Below are 21,152 nucleotides of genomic sequence, written 5' to 3' on the forward strand. Positions count from 1 at the left end.
TATTCCATTTCCAACTGTTACACCAATGTTCAAAGGCTAAAAAAAATCTAGTGATGATATTTTTCAAAGTTTTGTAATTTGTATACTAACAAGCTATCAAAATGAAATGTTTTATCAGGAAATTGCTTTTTACCTATCATTACTTTTTGAGCCCATAAAGTTGCATTTTCATATAAATTCAAACTTTAAGAGCTCATATCTCAAAAAGTAATGATCGAGAAAAAACAATTTCCTGAGAAAACTTTTTCATTTTGATAGCTTGTTCGTATACGAATTAGAGAACTTTGAAAAATATCACCAGTAGATTTTGTTTTAGCCTTTGCACAGCCTTATTGGTGTAACAGTTTCATGGTATTGTTGATTGAATAAAACAAAAATTTCCTGAAAAAAATCAATATTTTTTTTATAAAGTGATTCAATTTACTAAAAATGACCAAAAACAACATTCAGTTGAGTTATTTTTGATAAATTGAATAACTTTCTCAAAAATTAATAATTTCAGAAAATTTTTGTTCTATTCAATCAACAATACCAATACTATAGAGAATTTATTCCCAAAACTTCATGGATCTAATTCTTACCGAATTTTCAATGATTTGTCCAAAAATTTAAACTTTATACGCTCATATCTCAAAAAGTAATGATCGGAAGAAATGTTCTCCTAAATAAGCGTTTATAACTAATTAAACAAAATAAAGACAAATAACCAGTAGAAGAAAATAGGTGGAGGAGGAAGAGGTGAAGGGGGAAAGAAAGAGGAGATGAAGGAAGAGAAAGAGGAGCATGAAAATGAGAATAGGGAAAAGAGAAAGAGGAGTAGGATGAGAAGAAGGAGAAAAGGAAGAAGAAAACAGGAAAAAGCACAGAATAAAGACGAAGAACCAGTAGAAGAAAACTGGAGAAGTAAGAGGTGAAGGGAGTGAGAAAAAGGAGAAGAAGTAAGAGAAGGAGGATGAGGTGTGGTGAAAGGGGAGAGGAAGAGGAGGAGAAGAAGGAAGAGGAGGATAAAAAGGAGAATAGGGAAAAAAGACAGATTGGATACAGGAGAATTGAGACGGAAGGAAGAGAGAAAGAGGAGAAGGAGGATGAAAAGGAGAGGGAGAAAAGGAAGAAGAAACAAGAAAAAAGGACGAGAAGGAGGAAAGGAGGAAGAAGGAGATGGCGAAGGAAAAGAAATGAATGAATAATGAGTGACCTTGAACGAGCCATCCGTATTGATGCACTGCGCGTTCTGGTCACATCCGCCATTGTTGGTGAGGCATTCGTTGATGTCACGACAGTTGATTCCGTCGCCGTTGAAGCCGTCGCGGCATCGACACGCGTATGAACCCTACAAACAATAATCACATTATTCATTCTATAATCATAGAACACAGCTGACAATATACCATTTTAATGAAAAAGGTACAGAATACCGGACTTATGCCCGGTTGCAGAGTCGTTACATAAAATCAAACATAGCTATGTGACACATAGTTTAAAATCACTGACATAAATGGTTGGTCGTTGCACAGTCGTTTGCCGAAGCCCATTTAGCTATATTTCGAATTAACATCACACATAAGTGACACTGCAGCTCTACTCACTTTTTCCGTACATGCTTCTATCCAACCAATGTCTTCGCATCGGGGCAAGTTTCAATCAACATCACTGTGAACAGACCTGAAAGAACTCACATAAAATTGATAAACAATATGGCGTATCTTGGCTTTTGGCGAGATTTCTCACCATATTTAGCGATTTGGAGGTTATAAACAACTTAAAAAAACATAGGGAGAAAAAATAATTTACTTATATACAGTTGGTTTTTTATAAACACATTTCAAAAAAGCTATCACAACCTCTAAAATGCATTAGGCGGGAGTAGATATTGGATTTAACAGCACGACTTCAAGCCCATAACTTAACTGACCGTTTTAGCTATTGGGGACACAAGTGAGCTCTTTTTGACGACTGTGCAACGAAATCATGTGTTTAATTGGGCGTTTTTAGTTTTATAAGAGCTATAGTTCACTTTGAAATCTGTGCAACGAAAAGTGGAGTTATGGCTTCATAAATAAGTTAAATGCCTGATTTTAACTTTATGTGACGACTCTGCAATCGGGCATTTGGCCGGTTGCAAACAAACCAATATCGCATGTGGGATGTGAGACCGACATACCAAAGAACAATACGACTAGCACAGAGGGACTTTCACACTACATTCGAGAAAACGCTCATTAGTGCGATTTTGGTATAGAAGCTAAGGGAAGGGTAGTGCTCAAACCAGTGGTACCACAATCGCAAGGATACCATAGCGCGCAACGTCATGTGGAAGTATCAGTGCCACTGCCATGCCTGCCAATGCACTCCATATGCGCTGCGTTTGTGGTACTCAAACTATGTGGTAATGCTGTGTGTCATAAGCAGCAATACACTAATGTAGCGTATTTAAAAAAAAATTAAAACGCATTTTGGCTCACTGCGATTGATAAGGCTTGGTTTTCTTCTCTGATTCGCTCCTTTAGTTCTTAAAGTTGTGTGGGCGATCTTTGAAAGCTTTATTTTTGAGGTGACCCATAGAAAAAATCTCATATGCTTAAATCGGGTGAGCGTGCTGGCCATAGTTCTTTAATAATGGCAACATCACCGTCAATGTCACCTCCCAGCGTTATGTGACAATGTTACAAACGATTCTGCGCCCCAAATTGGAAGAGCTTGCTGAGGAACATGGATTGGGAGAAATATGGTTTGGCAGGATGAAGCTACAGCCCACACAGGGCGCAATTCAATGAATGTTGAAATTTATTTTTGATTGTGATTTTTTACTTTCCTTGCCCTATTACCATAGGTAAGGAAAGTATTGCTTTCCGAAAAAATTAAGGTACCCCAATTTCTAAATTTCTATACGTTTCAAGGTCCCCTGAGTCCAAAAAAGTGGTTTTTGGGTATTGGTCTGTATGTGTGTGTGTGTGTGTGTGTGTGTGTGTGTGTGTGTGTGTGTGTGTGTGTGTGTGTGTGTGTGTGTGTTGTGTGTGTGTGTGTGTGTGTGTGTGTGTGTGTGTGTGTGTGTGGTGTGTGTGTGTGTGTGTGTGTGGTGTGTGTGTGTGTGTGTGTGTGTGTGTGTGTGTGTGTGTGTGTGTGTGTGTGTGTGTGGTGTGTGTGTGTGTGTGTGTGTGTGTGTGTGTGTGTGTGTGTGTGTGTGTGTGTGTGTATGAGTGTATGTGCGTCTGTGTACACGATATCTCATCTCCCAATTAACGGAATGACTTGAAATTTGGAACATAAGGTCCTTACACTGTAAGGATCCGACACGAACATTTTCGATAAAATGCAATTCAAGATGGTGGCTAAAATGGCAAAAATGTTGTCAAAAACAGGGGTTTTCGCGATTTTCTCGAAAACGGCTCCAACGATTTTGATCAAATTCATACCTAAAAAAGTCATTGATAAGCTCTATCAACTGCCACAAGTCTCATATCTGTAAAAAATTCAGTAGCACTGCACCATCTATGCAAAGTTTGATTTTAGATTCCCAATTATCAGGCTTTAGATACAATTTAAACGAAAAATAATTTTGAATGGAAAAGATTGAGCATGAAAATCATTACATTTAATGTTCAGTAACATTTTCACTTTAAATTGAAAATAAGCACGAAATTCTACAAAATGTGATTATCCAATTGCAAACTGTTGGTAACTTTGATTATATTAAATCATTCACTATGAAGAGATAGCAGACTTCGTGTGTCTGCAGCGCTATTGTCCTGTCACCAGCTGGCTTAGATCTTAGAAAAGAAGACTTGAGATGCGCGGGAACACTAGCGTCAGTTGATCAATTTTCATAACGGCAAGGAAAGTTGTGTGAGTGCACTACACCAGATTTTTGTATTTTGATTTATTTTATGTATATTGTATTGATTTGAATAAAATTGATTGATTGATTGATGTGTTGAGGCAAATGTTCCCAGGGCGGCTTATCTCAAGGATGGACTTGAGGTGGCCGGCACGCTCACCCGATTTAAGCATATTAGATTTTTTCTATGGGGTTACTCAAAAATAAAGCTTTCAAAGATCGCCCACACACCTTGAAGAACTAAAGGAGCGAATCAGAGAAGAAATCCAAGCCTTACCAATCGAAGTGAGCCAAAATGCGTTTTAATTTTTTTTAAATACGCTACATTAGTGTATTGCAGCTCATGGCCGCCATTTAACTGATACAATTTGCAAAAAATTAACAATAAAAAGTATATTTCAAACTGAATTGAACCCATTAAAAATGTTCTTCCAATTTGAACGGTTCATTATTTACAACCCTTCAAAACTCGTCAATCGGCTCTGCCCCATCCTGTATTTTGCAAACTTGGAGTCAAGTTTACAAGAATAGTAACTTGAATCCACTCTACCAATGTAGAGTGGATTCAAGTTTCAAGTTTCTTCAAGTTTTGTAGATATGTTGAACATGTTTGGCTTTCAGATTCAACTCGAATCTTGAAGGTTCAATCCAACCTACAAACGGAAATGTACAATGTAGAATTTTATACATTTTTATACAGAAGTTTATACAAAAACTGGGCCTAAATAAAAACTTCGCCCTTCCAAACTCGTCAATCGGCTCTGCCCCTCTCTGAACATTAATTTTATACAAAGCTTGAATTCAAGTAAACTTGGCTATTGTGAAAGCATTCTAGAATTGATGAATTGTGGCCAACTGACGGGATTGTTGATGCAGTCGGCGTTGACGTCGCACTCTGAGGTTCCCAGCTGACATTCGTCATCGTCCGAGCATCCTCGTCGAGTCGACTCGGCCTCGGGCTTCATCGAGTAGCCGAGCTCGCAGTGACACATGTACGAGCCAATCGTGTTGTGGCACTCGCCTTGGCCGCAAATGTCCTTCTCTTTGTCGCATTCGTTCACATCTAAACATTCAAACACAATTACATACATACATAATATACGTAGTTCACAATTCAAATAGTTAATTTTCCAGAAAACTGAAAGCAATAATTGCAATATAGATATATTTCATTTCTTAGCAATTGCAATTTAAGTATATTATCTTTGTTTCAGTCCTTCATATTTGAGCATTCAATCACAATTCAAATACTTTATTTTTCATAAAACTGGAAGCGATTGCAATAAAAATATGGATTATTTTTGTTTCAGTGGTCTACATTTGAGCATTCAACCAAAATTCAAATAGTTCATTGCCTTAGAGAATAGGGAACACTTTACAACTGTACACTCGAATAGAATAGAAACTTTACTCGTCACAAAAAAACTAACAATACAGTTTGAAATACAAAAAAATAAAAAGAAAATCTGGTGTGGTACACTCACACAACTTTCCTTGCTAATTGAACTGTAAGCCTCATTCTTAAACGAGAATAATTTAGGGGAATAACATAATGACGATTGGCGGCAACATATTTGAAGCTAAGATCAGACTACTGTATATGTGTATATATAATTGTTTTCAGAGTACTTCTTCCTTTACGTGTAAATTGTGAAATTCGATGATTTTTTTTAAAGTCGTCAAAACAGCTGTTTTACAGATGAAATATCTCGACTATGTGTACTTTTTATAGACTGCTCTACCTACCTACCTCATGCACGAGAAGGAGGTTACTAAGTACATTTATCAAACATAGGGTGGACCCTCCCATTAGTTTCCCAGAAACGAGACTCATGCCAGTTGATAGAGCTGATAAATAACTATACAGGGTATGCATTTGAAAAAAATCGGTCGTCATTTTTTAGAAAATCGTGGAAACATGGTTTTTTAGTAATTATCCGCCATTTTTCTCAAGAATATTACGGAGCTCCTGCAATTTTCCCAGAAATGAGACTCATGTCAGTTGTTAGGACTTATAAATAGCTATCCATGGTATAAATTTGAAGAAAATCGTTAGAACCTTTTTCGAGAAAACCGTGAAAAACATGGTTTTTTAGTAATTATCCGCCATCTTGAGTTGAATTTTATTGAATTTCTTATTGTCGGATCCTCGTGGTATGAGGACCTTAAGTTTAAAATTTCAAGTCAATCGGTTAATTAGGAATGGAGTTATCGTGTTCACAGACATACACACAGACCAGCACCCAAAAATCATGTTTTTTGGACTCTGAAATGTATAGACCTTGAAATATATAGAAAACTTGAAATTAGGGTACCTTATTTTTTTTTGGAAAACAATACTTTCCTTACCTATGGTAATGGGGCAAGGAAAGTAAAAATGATTATGATGAAAATATAAATGTGACAAATGTACTGTGCACAAAGGAATAAATTTCTGCCTGCAGACAGAAGTATTGGAAAATAAGCAATTAATATATTGAAATATAAATAACAAGATGAAATATAAAAAAAATGTTATAGAATAATAAGTTAGAAAAAGAAAATGACTTCAAGTAAACAAAACAGTTTGAACTATCTGAATACAATAGAATAACCTAGTTTCAATCATCACTATATTTACACTACAGGGGTGTCTGATAAGTCACTACCTATTTTTATACAGCTATAATTTCTTTATAAATAAATTTTGTTAGAACTACATTTGTTAGAGCACTCCTTGAGGTTGTGTTCAACACCAATTTTCATTTGTTTCAGTTATCACTCGTAATAATGCATGAAAATGAATTGAATAGTAGAGAGATGAATATAATTCATCTCAAAACATCATGATTTTAAATTATTTTATAGATTGGATTGGATAGATTCGAATCAGCTGAATAGTGAAGCAATTCTCCTCCTAAACCTTTTTTATTAATTTTACTCTCAATTTCCAGTTTATTCTACTCCTTCAATGGAATAATAATGTTTATGTGGAATGATAACTATAATATTTTAAGAATTTGTAATCTTTTAGTTTAGTATTCACATTGCATCTTGTATTTGTATTATTTATTCTTTCTGAGTGGAAATTTGAATTTGAATTGAACATGACATGCTAGAGTAGAAAGTAATATTAACAGGGTGTTTCAGAAGTAGTGAATGTTGATGTTATACAGAGTGTTTCAGAAATAGTGTCGAACATTTTAGGGTATTGTTCCTGGATGATAGGAGTCTACAAATGTCGTATTGAAGTGTCCAAAACTCAGCGGTTATCCTAATAGCTGCCATTTTGTTTTTTTTCACTTAGGAATTTTTATCTCAAGAACGAAATGTTGTATTGATCTAAAATTTGGAATGAATATTTATGCTATAAAGACTCAACATAAAAAAAATCTATGTAAATTTTCAAAATGGTGGCCATTTTAAATTTTTGATGGCAATTTTCACGAAAACCGTTGACTTTCAAAAAATTTACAAGAGACAGAAAAGTTGACAAATTTTATCAAGATTTTAAGGATACCATACTTATTAAGATAAGTCGAAGAATAACAGAGAAATTAATTAATTTCGTACTGCTTGCATGACCATGAACAAACAAGATCATCTGAAAAACATTGTAAAATCAGTTGGATGGCGATATGGAGCCATACCGAGTTTCAAAGCTTCAGTTTCTTAAATACAATTTGAATAAAAAATTTAATATTGATGTCTAAATGGTAAAAATGGTCATGCATGCAGTACGAAAAAAAAAATTTCTCTGTTATTCTTCGATCAATCTTGATAAATAAGGTATCCTTGAAATCTTGATAGAATTTGCCTACTTTTTTGTCTCTTGTAAATTTCTTTAAAGTGAACGGTTTTCGTGAAATTTGCAATCAAAAATTAAAAATGGCTGTCATTTTGAATATGTACATCAAATTTGTCTATTTTATTTTTTAAAGTTGAGTCTTCATTGCATAAATATCCATGCCAAATTTCAAATCAATACAACATTTCGTTCTTGAGATAAAAATTCCTAAGTTGAAAAACAAACTGGCAGCTATAAGGATAACCGCTGAGTTTTGGACATTTCAAATACGACATTTGTAGTCTCATATCTTCCAGGAACAATACTCTAGAATATTCGACACTACTTCTGAAACACTCTGTATATGAAAGTGAACAGAAGTGAGCTGTTGAGGTTTAAAGACCGATCCAAACGCTCAAGTTTAGCTTCAGTCTTTTGCTCAAGCAAAGGTCGGATCATGTAAGTCGTTGCGTCTGGACGGTAAAACGGATGGGTCTTCAAGCTTAAGTCGTCAAACTTGAAATGTATCGGCCGGCAATCTTTTTCCATCAAACCGTCCGTCTTTTGCCTATCCACCAAAACCTAAATCGCGTAAAAATGGAGATAGAGAAATTGTGATTTCAGATTCGGATTCAGCGCCCTCAAATTAATAAAATGCCTCGCGAGTACTTGAAAATAAGCAAGTTTTTTATCGATTGTATTCGATATTCGATTTATCGCCTTTTCTTGATTCTCATGATACTCTCAGAATTTGATGTTGATATCATGATTCACTATGTACTAGATATATTATGTGTATATATTATATACTGATATATTATGTACTATCATGTACTAGATGTACTATATTGTTGATAAGAATACTATCTACAAAATTTCAATCCATTTAAAATTACTGTGTCTCGAGATATGATATGTAAACAAAGCGATGACAGGCACACCAACCATGAAATTATAAAAATCATTCCACTCAATACCCTTGTATTGTATAAGTACAATGCCCTTGGCTTGTTGCCAATGTTTAATTATATGACATGCGCAGGACATACAGTAGCCTACTTGGTTTCTATTGCAGATTCCAGTATTCATTAACTTCTCGATGAGTGAGTGTATATTGAGCTGTCAAGTGTCCGGTCTATTATCTTAAACAATTGACTGAGGTGAATCAGTATTTATATATCAGTTAGTTATTTCATTTTATTTATCAGTTAGTTGGTTTATATAGTTATTCTTATTATGTCAGATTATGTCAAAACTAGAGTGGCCAAGAGTACTTGCTCTTCCATAGTTGATGACGAACTGAGCTTGTGAGCACAAAAATAGGAAAACGGACGACATAAGACGGATGCGTGTGGACGCCATTTCACATCCGTCTTTTGCTTGAACCAAACGATCAGTCTTTTGCTTGAACCAAACGATCAGTCTTTTGCTTGAGCAAAAGATGGTAGATGGTAAACTTGAGCGTCTGGGCCCGGCTTGACTGTATTATTTAGAAGGAACTGACTGTTCTGTCATTTTCTGTCTTCAAATTATTACCATTAAGTTTTGTACTGACCTAAACAGGAGGTGAGATTAGCGCCGGGAAGTAAGCCGTCAGTGCAGTGACACATGAAACCCCCCGCCAGGTTGGTGCAGTTGCCGCCATTACAGATGCGCGGGTTTTGTGTGCACTCGTCCAAATCGTGACAGCTGCGACCGTCTGGCAACAGTGCATAGCCTGGCCTGGAAGCACACTCATGGCAGCCAAAAATTCATTTCAAATAACAACAAATCAAAACAAATCTACCTTCATTGTATTATCATTCATCCCATCATCATCACCTAGGCTTAAAATACTTCTAGAAAGTCGCCTTTGTAAAATAATAAATGAAAATAAATAAATAAAAAAATCTATTTATCTTTCATCTAGTTCTACATACTAATGCGTTGAGTGACAAACGTGCATTTCTCGAAGTACAGTGACATAGCCACCTCTAATACAAGGCCCCGGCCTACGATATTGCAAAGTCGCAGTGTAGGCCTAGTATCTAATACATGATTGGTGAAAAAGATTTTTTAAAATACCAGATGATCTTTCTCACTAATCATGTATTAGATACTAGGCCTACACTGCGACGTTGCAATATCGTAGGCCGGGGCCTTGTATTAGAGGTGGCTATGACAGTGATCGTTCCACACTTCATTGTTGTCAGCTGAGCAAGCGAATCGGTATCGCACGACCTGCAATCATCCAGCTGATTCAGATCAATTTAAGCTCTTAGGCGCGTTTGCACAGTCAAAGCTTGAACTGAATTTAATCAGCAGGTGGCTAAAACCATAGAGAAACAATAGCATAAGTAGATATTCCATGGTATAGGGCGTTTATGTCGCAACTTTTACTGTTATCTCAAGCTTATAGTCCACGTAGTTCTTTCCTGTGAAGCTTTATGACAGTGGTAGTCTCTCATATTGTGCCGTTCATACATTCTTACCCGGTCAAAACAGTAAAAATCGACAATAATCGGCTTGAGATAACAGAAAAAGTTGCGACATAAACGCCCTATACCATGGGATATCTACTTACGCTATTGTTTCTCTATGCTAAAACTCAAAATGACCACATAATAATGAATGAGACTTATAGATTTAATCCAGTTTTAAATAAAATTGAGTTTAAATTGAAACTTAGCAAACGGCACTTAATGTGCAAACGGTCCTTAAAGCCTAATTTACACATCGCCAATTGGCGAGACAGTTGTCTTTGGACAATAATTGTCCACATGCAATACAAATACATACAATAATTGTCCAAAGACAACTGTCTCGCCAATTGGCGATGTGTAAATTAGGCTTTAAGGACCGTTTGCACATTAAGTGCCGTTTGCTAAGTTTCAATTTAAACTCAATTTTATTTAAAACTGGATTTTATGGTTTTTAGTCATTATCCTCCATTTTTCTCAAGAATATTACGGAGCTCCTGCAATTTTCCCAGAAATGAGACTCATGTCAGTTGATAGGGCTTATGAATAGCTATCCATGGTATAAATTTGAAGAAAATCGTTAGAGCCGTTTTCGAGAAAACCGTGAAAAACATTTTTTTTTTTAGTTATTATCCTCCATTTTTCTCAAGAATATTACTGAGCTCCTGAAATTTTCCCAGAAATGAGACTCATGCCAGTTGATAGATACATGCCATGTATCTTATTTTTTCGGAAAGCAATACTTTCCTTACCTATGGTAATAGGGCAAGGAAAGTAATAAAATACAACATCATCTTTGAACATATCTCATGAAACTCCAACTTGTTATCTTGTAAACAGTTGGTTGCCAAAACAGTCACCTGGACAACTAACTGTGCTTACATGATAAGTATCATAGTCACCTCTAATACAAGGCCCCGGCCTACGATATTGCAACGTCGCAGCGTAGGCCTAAGGTGCGTACAGACTTTCGCTCTGCTCCGCAACCGAACGTCACTCCAGCAGAGCGATTGATTATCGACCGGGGAGCAAGAGTGGTTCGAACGGGGAACGCGAGAAGATCTAACATCTTCCGTAACGTTCATGATGGGTGCGACTGCAGAGCGGGGGCGGAGCGACTGCGGTACGATGGAGGAACGAGGGCGGAGCGTGCTCGGCGCGGGTTGGAAGCGCGTATATGTGTACGCAGCTCTAGAATCTAATAACTTACATGATTAGTGAAAAAGTTTTTAAAAAAATACCAGCTGATCTTTTTCACCAATCATGTATTAGATTCTAGGCCTACGCTGCGACGTTGCAATATCGTAGGTCGGGGCCTTGTATTAGAGGTGGCCATGTAAGTATCCATGTAGGGCTAGCCTACATCAATACTAATATCGGGGCACGAAGCATCGCTCGTTATTTATTTATTGATAAACAAAGGACAAATCTTTAAAATGATTGGGAAAGGACTAATATGCACAGCCCAAAAATGTTAAATATGATTATTATTTTTGAATAATTTTACCTTTAAAACCCTTCAAGTTTCTTTATCTTTTAGGTCGTGTTTATATTTTACAGCTGGCTATACGTCAGTTTATGAATTTTGGGGATGAGATATTTTGATTTTCCACAGACGCACTCGCTCACTTATTTTCATATCCAAAAACGACTAAAATATCAGCTGTTTTTCCAAGGATGAATTATCCTTTTAATGTCCTTCAGAAAGTTTTCCCAGGGATGAGACCTAGTGCAATCGAATTTTTATATCATAAACCTACTATGCTCCAAATTTCATTGAAATCGTTATAGCCGTTTTCAAGATCCGGTCACATACAGATATATAAACATAAAACATCTAAACATATTAACAGAAATTATTTATTTATTTATTGATCGTTTAATATTATAGTTACCTACTTTTCTTCTTGAATGGAAAAAGTAAACATATTTTCGTTGTATTTACAATGAATTAAGATTGATTTTAGAGGGAAAATGATTACAATTATTGAGAAAAACAGATTATTTGAACAAATATACCAAAACTAAAAATATGAACAGAAAATACCAACCTACAAGCACAAGAGTAACTGCCTGGTGAATTAACACACATGTCCTCACAGCCGCCATTGTGGGCATTGCATTCATTTACATCTAGAAAATGAACAAATTGATTAAATAAATGGAAAAATCAAGTAAATAAAGACGATAACAAAAATAATCAGTTCATTCCTGATAAGGGGAGCTTTCATTATATTGACTACTTCTTTCATACACCATTATTCTCCCTGTTTAGAGACAACAATATCAACAAGGTATCAGTTGATTACTATGATAAATATTGGTTATTATTTAATATTTTCCAGATCTGATTTTTACATATCAAAATGGTTGACTTCGTTGACCTATTAAAGCTGCGTTTACACCAAAGTTATTAACAAAATGTTTATTTTTCCGTCCTCATAGATTCTATTAGATTCAACGGAACTTATAAAACACACACACACACATACATATATATATATATATATATATATATATATATATATATATATATATATATTATGTTTATCATGTGTAAGATAAGTTATGTTCAATCTAATAGAATCTATAAGGATTAAGTTATTAACATTTTGTTAACTTTGATGTAAACTCAGCTTTACAACATCAGGCTCTACAACTATAGTAAGGTCCACGTTATAATAGCAGTGGAGAAAGATAGGAGAACAATGTTGCCGATCATCTGTCTTGTCAAAGCCTTCTATAGACGGTAGCTAATACCAGTTTATTGATGTAATATTAACTGTTAATTATCGTAGAAAATAATCAATTATATTTTATTAAGCAAGAAATTATATTTTTCAATAATTTCATAATGATTTTTCATAATTATTAAGATGAAATATTTTGTTCATTAATTATTAATTCTACATTGTTGAAAGACGATCTGGCAACAGAGCAAAGTGAGAAAGAGATAGCTTTATCCGCTTTGTTGAATGGTGGACAAGGATAATCAAACACAAGCCATTATAACGTGAACCTCACTATAGAATAAACATGTTATAGACATATAATACATCGTAGTATAATTTGAAATTATTGGATGTCAAGCCTATGACGTGATTATTCTAGTTCATCACATTTCACAACGAAACGTTTAAATATGCAGTGATTTTATCACTTTAAGCAATAAATCACGTAGAACTGAGTGATTGATTAGTTCAAATTTAATAATGGAGATTCAATGAAAACTAGACTAGCCTGGTAAGTGATGTGAAAGATAAATAGGTATATTCATTAACATAAGTTGACCTCAAGCTCAACTTTAGCATAGAAGATATCCAATGGTATAGGGAGTTTATGTTGCAAAATTCAATGTTAACTCAAGCCGATAGTCCTAGTAGTTATTTATCGTGAATCTAAGTGACGCTATGGTAGTCTCACATACTGTGCCCTTCTTACACTCTCACCCCAACAAAACAATAGTAATAGATAGTAATCGACAATAATCGGCTAGAAAATTGGAACAAAAACTAATTATAACATACCATGGGATATCTTCTAACGCTATCTTTTCTGTATTACCTTAGTTACCAGGTGAGATATGCATCAAAACAGAGGTAATCTTCACTATATTAGAGCTGCCTTAGAAGAAAAACAAGTTTCAATTTTGTCACATTCACATATTTATTAGACACAAAACCACAGTCCTGTTAACAAATTAAATAAATAATGTGGATGTGACAATATAAAAATTGTGTTTTTCAATTATGGAGAATTTCCACGATATCAATTCATTCAACATATTTTAACAATAAAAAAATCACAGCCAAAACTGCTTCTGGTTACCTCGAAAACCTGTGCAAATCCATCCATTGATGAAGTATATAAATGAAAATTCCCATTATCAGGTAAGTACATAAAAAATAACGTGTAATTGTGTTCTAAAAATTGAAAATAATGACGAAGAAAGCAACTCAATATATTGTAATCAAATCAATAGGCAGTTTTGGACGGATGCCTGTAGTTGTTTACACCTGAATTGTATCTATTTATCTATGAATAAATAGATAGATAAATATTCTCTGCTAAATATTATAATGAACCTTCACACAAGTTGAATGAACGTGGGCTGTTGGATAATAATGATTTTTTCGGATGGACACATTAAAACGACGGTCACGGCTGCCTAAAATCAATCGTTAGAACAGTAAGATTTCCTGAAACTGATCAGGAGCGACCTGAAAACTGTGACACCAGAGCAGAGCATTTCGAACATTTTATAACATTCAACAAACTTTGTATACTGGTAAACTGGAGTGACTGCCCCAGCTTTGGGGAGTTGAGATGTTAAACCGCTTGCAATCAATACTTGAGTTGCAACAAATATCTTGCGATATTTTTTCTTGTATTCTACAATGTTTGAAGAGTATTTTTCATTATTAAATTTAATATTTTTCTCTACTTTAACAGAGATAGCTTATATTTTTTTAAATTAAGAGACAACGTCAATCAGGGGTTGGGGTGACTGTCTCACTTTGAAAATATATGGAAAAAAGTTCATTTTCAAGAGTTAGACAAAATGAAACCAATTGTTAACCTTTAAATGAATAATGACATTGAAAACAAATAATGAAATATACTTCAAAAACTCGCGAATTATTTTTTGAATTTTTTTTTCAGTTTCTGCTGCCTAAAGATCTATTTTAGCGTCGAAGCATGTTAGCTCCAGCTGCACAATCTAATACTAAGAATGAATATTAACATCGTATTAATCTCAGGCAAGGTGATTATTTTGTTCTATTAGGTAGAATACATGATATTCATCAGATTTGTAATTGTATTTGCATCATATCCTGCATAATACCACAATTTTTATATTGGGACGAAGTCACCCCAATAAGTTTAGCCTGAAAGTGACCTTGTTGTATTTAACAAGTAACAGAACCCTAACCAGTTCAACTATGGATATTATAGATATACCAATTGAAATATAATATAAAAATTAGATCTTTAGAAATAAAAATTCCAATATGAAGTTTTCCGACAACGAAATCACAAGATGAAGCAAGCAGTTAGATTTTATGTCGATAATTATTCAACTAATATATCGAGATTCGACAAGATATCGATTGTAAAACCTCGATAATGATCAGGGCTACGGCTATCAATAATGAACATCAATTTCGGATAACAGAGATCGGAGATAAACTGATCTGAATATTTTTCTGCGGGGTGGGACAAAGTCACCACGGTCGACGGTACCTGAAAAGTATATAAGATTTTATGACTCATTTGTGACTCATAAATTGACTCACCTTCGCAATGCGATTTTAGACCAGTTTGCTGATAGCCATCGTCGCATATGCACTGATAAGTTCCCATCATATTCTCGCAGACTCCGTTCGAGCATATTCCACTGGTTCTTGAGCACTCATCGATATCTGGTCAAACAATACATCAATAATTATTACAAGTGTTTCAGGATAAACTGTAGAGATTTTTATTTATAGATTATCATTACTAAAATAATGATATTTATTAATACAGAGTGTTTACGAACTCTGGCCTACTTTGGCCATTTTCAAGTTTAAATGCAAAAATAAACAAGATGATACTATAGTGATGTCCACGTTATAATGGCAGTGTTTGATTAGCAATAATATTGCTATCCTTGCCTATAATTCAACAAAGCGGAAAGCGCTATCTCTTTCTCGCTTTGCTCTGTTGCCAGATCGTCTTTTAACAATGAAGAATTAATAATCAATGAACAAAATAGTTTATCTTAATTAAGAAAATTCATTATGAATATTATTGAAAAATATATTTCTTGCTTAGTAAAATATAATTGATTATTTTTAAGGAGAATGAACAGTTAATATTACATCAATAAACCTGTATCAGCTACTGTCTATAGAAGGCATTGACAGGACAGAAGATCGGCAACGTTTTTCTCCTATCTTTCTTCACTACCATTATAACGTGGACCTCACTATACTTCTTTATATCTTATGATGTGCGCGACTTTTCGATCACTCTGTATATGTGTTTAGAAACTAAAATTGATTTGAATACCACGGTTCATTCCAAACTGGAGGAATTCGATCGTATGAGTAACTGTGGTTTTTGATCTATGAGATGAATTGAAATACTTCAAACCTTTGCAAGATTTCTTGTCAGTGGCCAACTCATGACCCGGCGGACAATCGCAAATGAAGCTACCCGGCGTGTTGCGGCAGGTTCCACCTCTGCACAATCCTGGCACTCTTTCGCACTCGTTTATATCTGCAACATTCATAAATCACCAAACATCATAAACAAATCAAAGCAAATATTTCGTTATTCATTATTTATTCAATACTAGCGGGTAACCCGTGCTCCGCAAGGATTCATTTTGAAAGTTGACAAACTGAAAACTTGACCGAGTGGAATCTTGAACAGGTTTGAAATAGGCCTTGAACATCCTCGGTTAATAAGGAATTTATATGCAAAAATTTCAAGTTAATCAGTCTGGTAGTTTAGACGTGATGATGCGTCAAACATAATTTTCCTATCCCGTACGAGTATGAGCCAGTTCTTTCCTTTATTATAGTATAGATGAGTTTTTCAACTTGGTGCTAACCTAATAAAGTGACTGAACTCAAATCTTGTTTAGAAACCTTTCTCAACCTTATGCTAACCTGACAAAATTGGACTAGTTATTAGTTAAGTTGTCAATTTTGAGCATCTGTTTCGAAGAGGTAGTCTCTCTAGATATTAGTTCTATATTAACATATTATGGTATGAATGGTATGTATGTCCCATGAATTAAATTACAACATTCTGAAAAACCTAGAAGGGAAATTGAAATTTGGGTCTCGTGGTGCACAAGATTGATATTTTTCGAATTTATGTGCAAAATTTAGAGATATAAATCATTCCCGTTTTCCGGTACGCAATCCACAAGTTGACATGTTTTGATGCGAACAAACTCAGCCCTACTTTCTCTTACTATACAGATTTATTCTTAAATCTATAGTCTTACGAGATTGCTATAATTCGTCCGGGACCGACAATTTAACATGTCCATTCGATAACTTACATTCACTTTAACAATGTGTGACTTATTTATTCATTCAATAGTATAACTTGATATTGAGTGAAATGATATTGAGAGAGAAATATTAGAAAATGCTCACCTGTTTCTCCCTTATATCATACTTTTTCCTCATTGGGATAGGAAAAACAGGCGAACCTTTTAATATTCTTCTCCCAAATTTAGATTGATATAAGTTCGGAATAATGTTTAGACACATTACACTCCACATCAAAATTAGCTGCCAAAAAAGATATGTATTTGAAATTTATAATTTAGAACAGATAAATAAACAATGAAGATTATGGTGTTCAATCAAAACTAACAAATCACCATTAATTTGAAAATAGGCTACATTCAATAAATGAAAAACAAATGTTTGTTTGAAGCGAACACACTCAAAATGAGCACAGGTTATGTGTTAGGTTAAGTTCAATATATTTTAATATAATATTATCAATTTCATAAGATAATTATGATCATAACAATGGCATGTTATATGTCCTGAAGATGAGGGTCTGAGACATGATTCTTGAGTTGATTAAGGTGGGCTGTGTGAAGATTGTTCAGTCAGGTCGGGACAAAAATGTTAATTTGCTCATATTGAGGTTAAAATCAGGATTTCTTTTTATACTACATTTTATTATATTTAAATAAGCTATAGGCTATACTATGGTACAGTATTATATTACACTGTATTCCTCATACTAATAACACGTTATCTAGTAATCAGCTCAGACGAACAGAAATTAAACAAACTTCTCAACGAGACTCAATATGGCCACAAGTCCAGACCTTTCTAAAGACCTCCTCACTAGAAAACGCTTAAAATTGCAGCGGCCTTATGGGAGCCAACCTTTTGTACGAGCGACAATTAGGGCCGGTTCCCAAGCTCGAGATTTAGTTAAGTTCTAGACTTTAAACAGCTGGAGTCAGAAAATTGGCTATCCGAGACGGGGTGTAGTCGCAGTCCATGTTTAAATTAAATTTCGAAAATTGAACATAAAATAAAGATAAAATACGGTAGTGTAAAGTTTCAGCTATTTTGAATTATTTAGGAATGTTTCATTTCGTCAAGGAAAAATGTTTCTAATTATAGAAATGAGAAAATAAAGATTATCATAAAAACTGCGACTATGAATGAATAAAAAAAGTTTTTATTCAGAAAAAGCAAAATGTTACAAACATTTGAAATGCTAACTTTACAATAATTTGAAAGAATAGTACTCCTCACCTAGAACGAGTCTGTGTGTGAGGAGGGTCGTGTACAATACATTATATAAATCAATTTGTGTAGCACTTAACACTTAAGAAAAATGTCTGTATATAAATTATAACTATTTAAAAAATAATCGGCTATAATCACACTATAGAGTTATGTAAAAACTTATTGGTTAATGAATTATGTTGTCGTGTGCAGATAAAAAAATATATTCTATTAGAACCTATCATATGTTATTCAACAGTACAGGAGAAGAAAATAAGAAGGGAGATTTGAAAATTTCAGATTAAGGTAAAGGAGAAACAGAGATTGACACTAAATATATGGTGACCTAATTAATTGTTGGCTGGCATCATGTCCAATGCTGAGCAGCCACCTCCCCAACACGCGCTTAAAAGACAGCAATGCTGGCCCCCTCGGAGTGCAACACGTCCCAGGGAGGGTTACGGCAAAGGCAATGAGCCAGGTAAAAAGAATTGGATGATTATAGGTGATGGATGAGTATAGGAATCTGGATGCCTATATGTAATATATTTCTGGTCGGATAGTTATGTTCAATGTTTGTGAAAATATTGCTGTTTTTTATATATAAACTGCAAGACTTTCTATGTACAGCTGCCTTATATTATGAACGGGAAAATCTTGAAACAGTAAGTTTATGGGATATCTTGCACTCTTCTTGAGGATTTTTTTTCATAATAGCCTTCTGTGAGACAGAAAGAGGTTTCAAAACAGCTGAAGATGAACCACCCCATGCTAGGATACCATATTCCAGGAGGGACTGAACATATGCATAATATACGGTTCTGCACTGAGCCACAGTCAACACCCGACTAATTCGACCGAATGCATACAGTAATCTTCTTATTTTAATTTTGACTTGCTGGATATGAGGTACCCAATTTAATTTATTATTCAAGATAACCCCCAAATATCTGAATTCCTCCACACGTTCAACAATACGGCAGTTACAGGTAGTCGACCGTTGCTCACCACACACATGCAATCGCAGTTCATGCCCCCCTGGTTCGGTTTTCTGGTGAAAATAGGCAGACATTTTGTCTTATGCCCCGGTTCGGAAAGCAAATTTTCTAACTCCAGCTGTTTAAAGTATAGAGCTTGGCTGAATCCCGAGCTCGGAACCCGGCCCTTAATGACCATAAATTATGTGCTTGAATGAATTAATTTGGAGATTTAGTTTATTTACGAATACTTCTCAATTGGAATGGATGCTTACCCATGCACACCTGCATCATGGTTGAGCTCTCATATCCCGGCTTGCAGTCACACTCAAAGTTTCCCGGCGTGTTCTTGCAATCACCGTCACCACACACGCCATGCATTATGTTGCACTCATCAATATCTGCAATTTACATTATATTTGAAATATATTAGTACCAACAAATAATGAAAAACAACAACATAAAATATTATCTAGTATCATCTTATTTATTTTTTCATTTAAACTTGAAAATATAACGTGGCCATCCACGTTATAATGGTGTTTGATTAGCAATGTTATTGCTATTCTTGTCTATCATTCAACAAAGCGGATAGAGCTATCTCTTTCTCGTTTTGCTCTGTTGTCAGATAGTTTTTTAACAATGTAGAATTAATAACTAATTAACAAAATATTCCATCTTAGTTATGAAAATTCATAATGGAATATTTGAGAATTATAATTTCTTGCTCAATAAAATATAATTATTTTAAACGAGAAAGAACCGTTAATATTACATCAATAAACCTGTATCAGCTACCGTATATAGAAGGTTTTGACAATACAGAGGATCGGCAACATTGTTTCTCCTATCTTTCTCCACTGCCATTATAACGTGGACCTCACTGTAGTTGTTGAAATGTTTTCAAGTTTTAAAATGTTTCAAATAAAAAGGGTAGGCTACTTCATGTTTTTATATTGTTTTCATGAAAAAAACAAGAGTATATCCAGGGTCGCTTTCTCCAAAGTTAGTTCAAGTATTAAACCTGTTTAATTGATGTATCAATCAATCAGTTATTTTTAAAACATACATGAAAATGTACATGAACGTCAAAACTAAAACTAACTTAACGCTAAAGAGAAAAAGTGACAATTTAAAATTCATTTTTTACAGTAAACTCGCTTATAGTGTAGCATGCTAAATCTATCAAATATCCTCTCAACAATTCCTCGAATTTTGAACTATCACGTTCATGCCTTATGCAACCTGGGAGACAACCAACAAATTTTATTCTCATGTACGTTGGACTTTGTTTATATTTTCCCTTATTTTTATTTTTTTTTTGTAAAATTATTTTAATTTCTTGGGTTGTAATTATGTATATCTACTTGCCGTGGGAATTTAGATTCGTTAGTTTTTTAAATATTGTCCCATAAATGTACAGGCTATACACCGTCATGAACTTTAACTCACTGAAAAATGGCTTGCTCTCTATTAAGATTTAGAGATTTAGTATCATTGTGTTCCAATGTATTCAAATGATGGTTCAAGCTAGTGCATTAGTTGAACGTTTTGGAGGAAGTGACCTCTAAAGTAATACATGTGGCGAGCATGACAGTGCTCTCCAGTAGTGCTCCCACCACCAGGTTTTCACGGTCCTGGGTCCTGCTACTTTATATAAGACTGGCAGGTAACCCGTGCTCCGCAAGGGTCTAATTAAAATCTTGACCTACTGAGAACTTGAACTACTAAAATCTTAGAGAATAAAGAATAGACCAATAACCATCTTCGGTAAATTGATAATCTATATGCAAAATTTCAAGTTAATTTCAGTCTAGTAGTTTAGACGTGATGATGCGTCAAACATGATTATCC

The 21,152-nt window shown here is 34.6% G+C and overlaps 1 protein-coding gene across 1 annotated transcript in view; it reads right to left on the reverse strand.

Annotated features, from left to right (window-relative positions):
• LOC111058703 (fibrillin-2) overlaps window positions 1-21,152 on the reverse strand; it is a 341,293-nt gene that overhangs the window by 160,823 nt on the left and 159,318 nt on the right. Inside the window, 7 exon segments of the mRNA XM_039435620.1 lie at window positions 1,196-1,330; window positions 4,696-4,898; window positions 9,157-9,323; window positions 12,112-12,193; window positions 15,358-15,483; window positions 16,199-16,324; window positions 19,574-19,699. Coding sequence (XP_039291554.1) covers window positions 1,196-1,330; window positions 4,696-4,898; window positions 9,157-9,323; window positions 12,112-12,193; window positions 15,358-15,483; window positions 16,199-16,324; window positions 19,574-19,699 — 965 coding nt within the window.

Source organism: Nilaparvata lugens, chromosome 9 (assembly GCF_014356525.2).
Source record: "Nilaparvata lugens isolate BPH chromosome 9, ASM1435652v1, whole genome shotgun sequence".
Classification (NCBI taxonomy): Eukaryota; Metazoa; Arthropoda; class Insecta; order Hemiptera; family Delphacidae; genus Nilaparvata; species Nilaparvata lugens.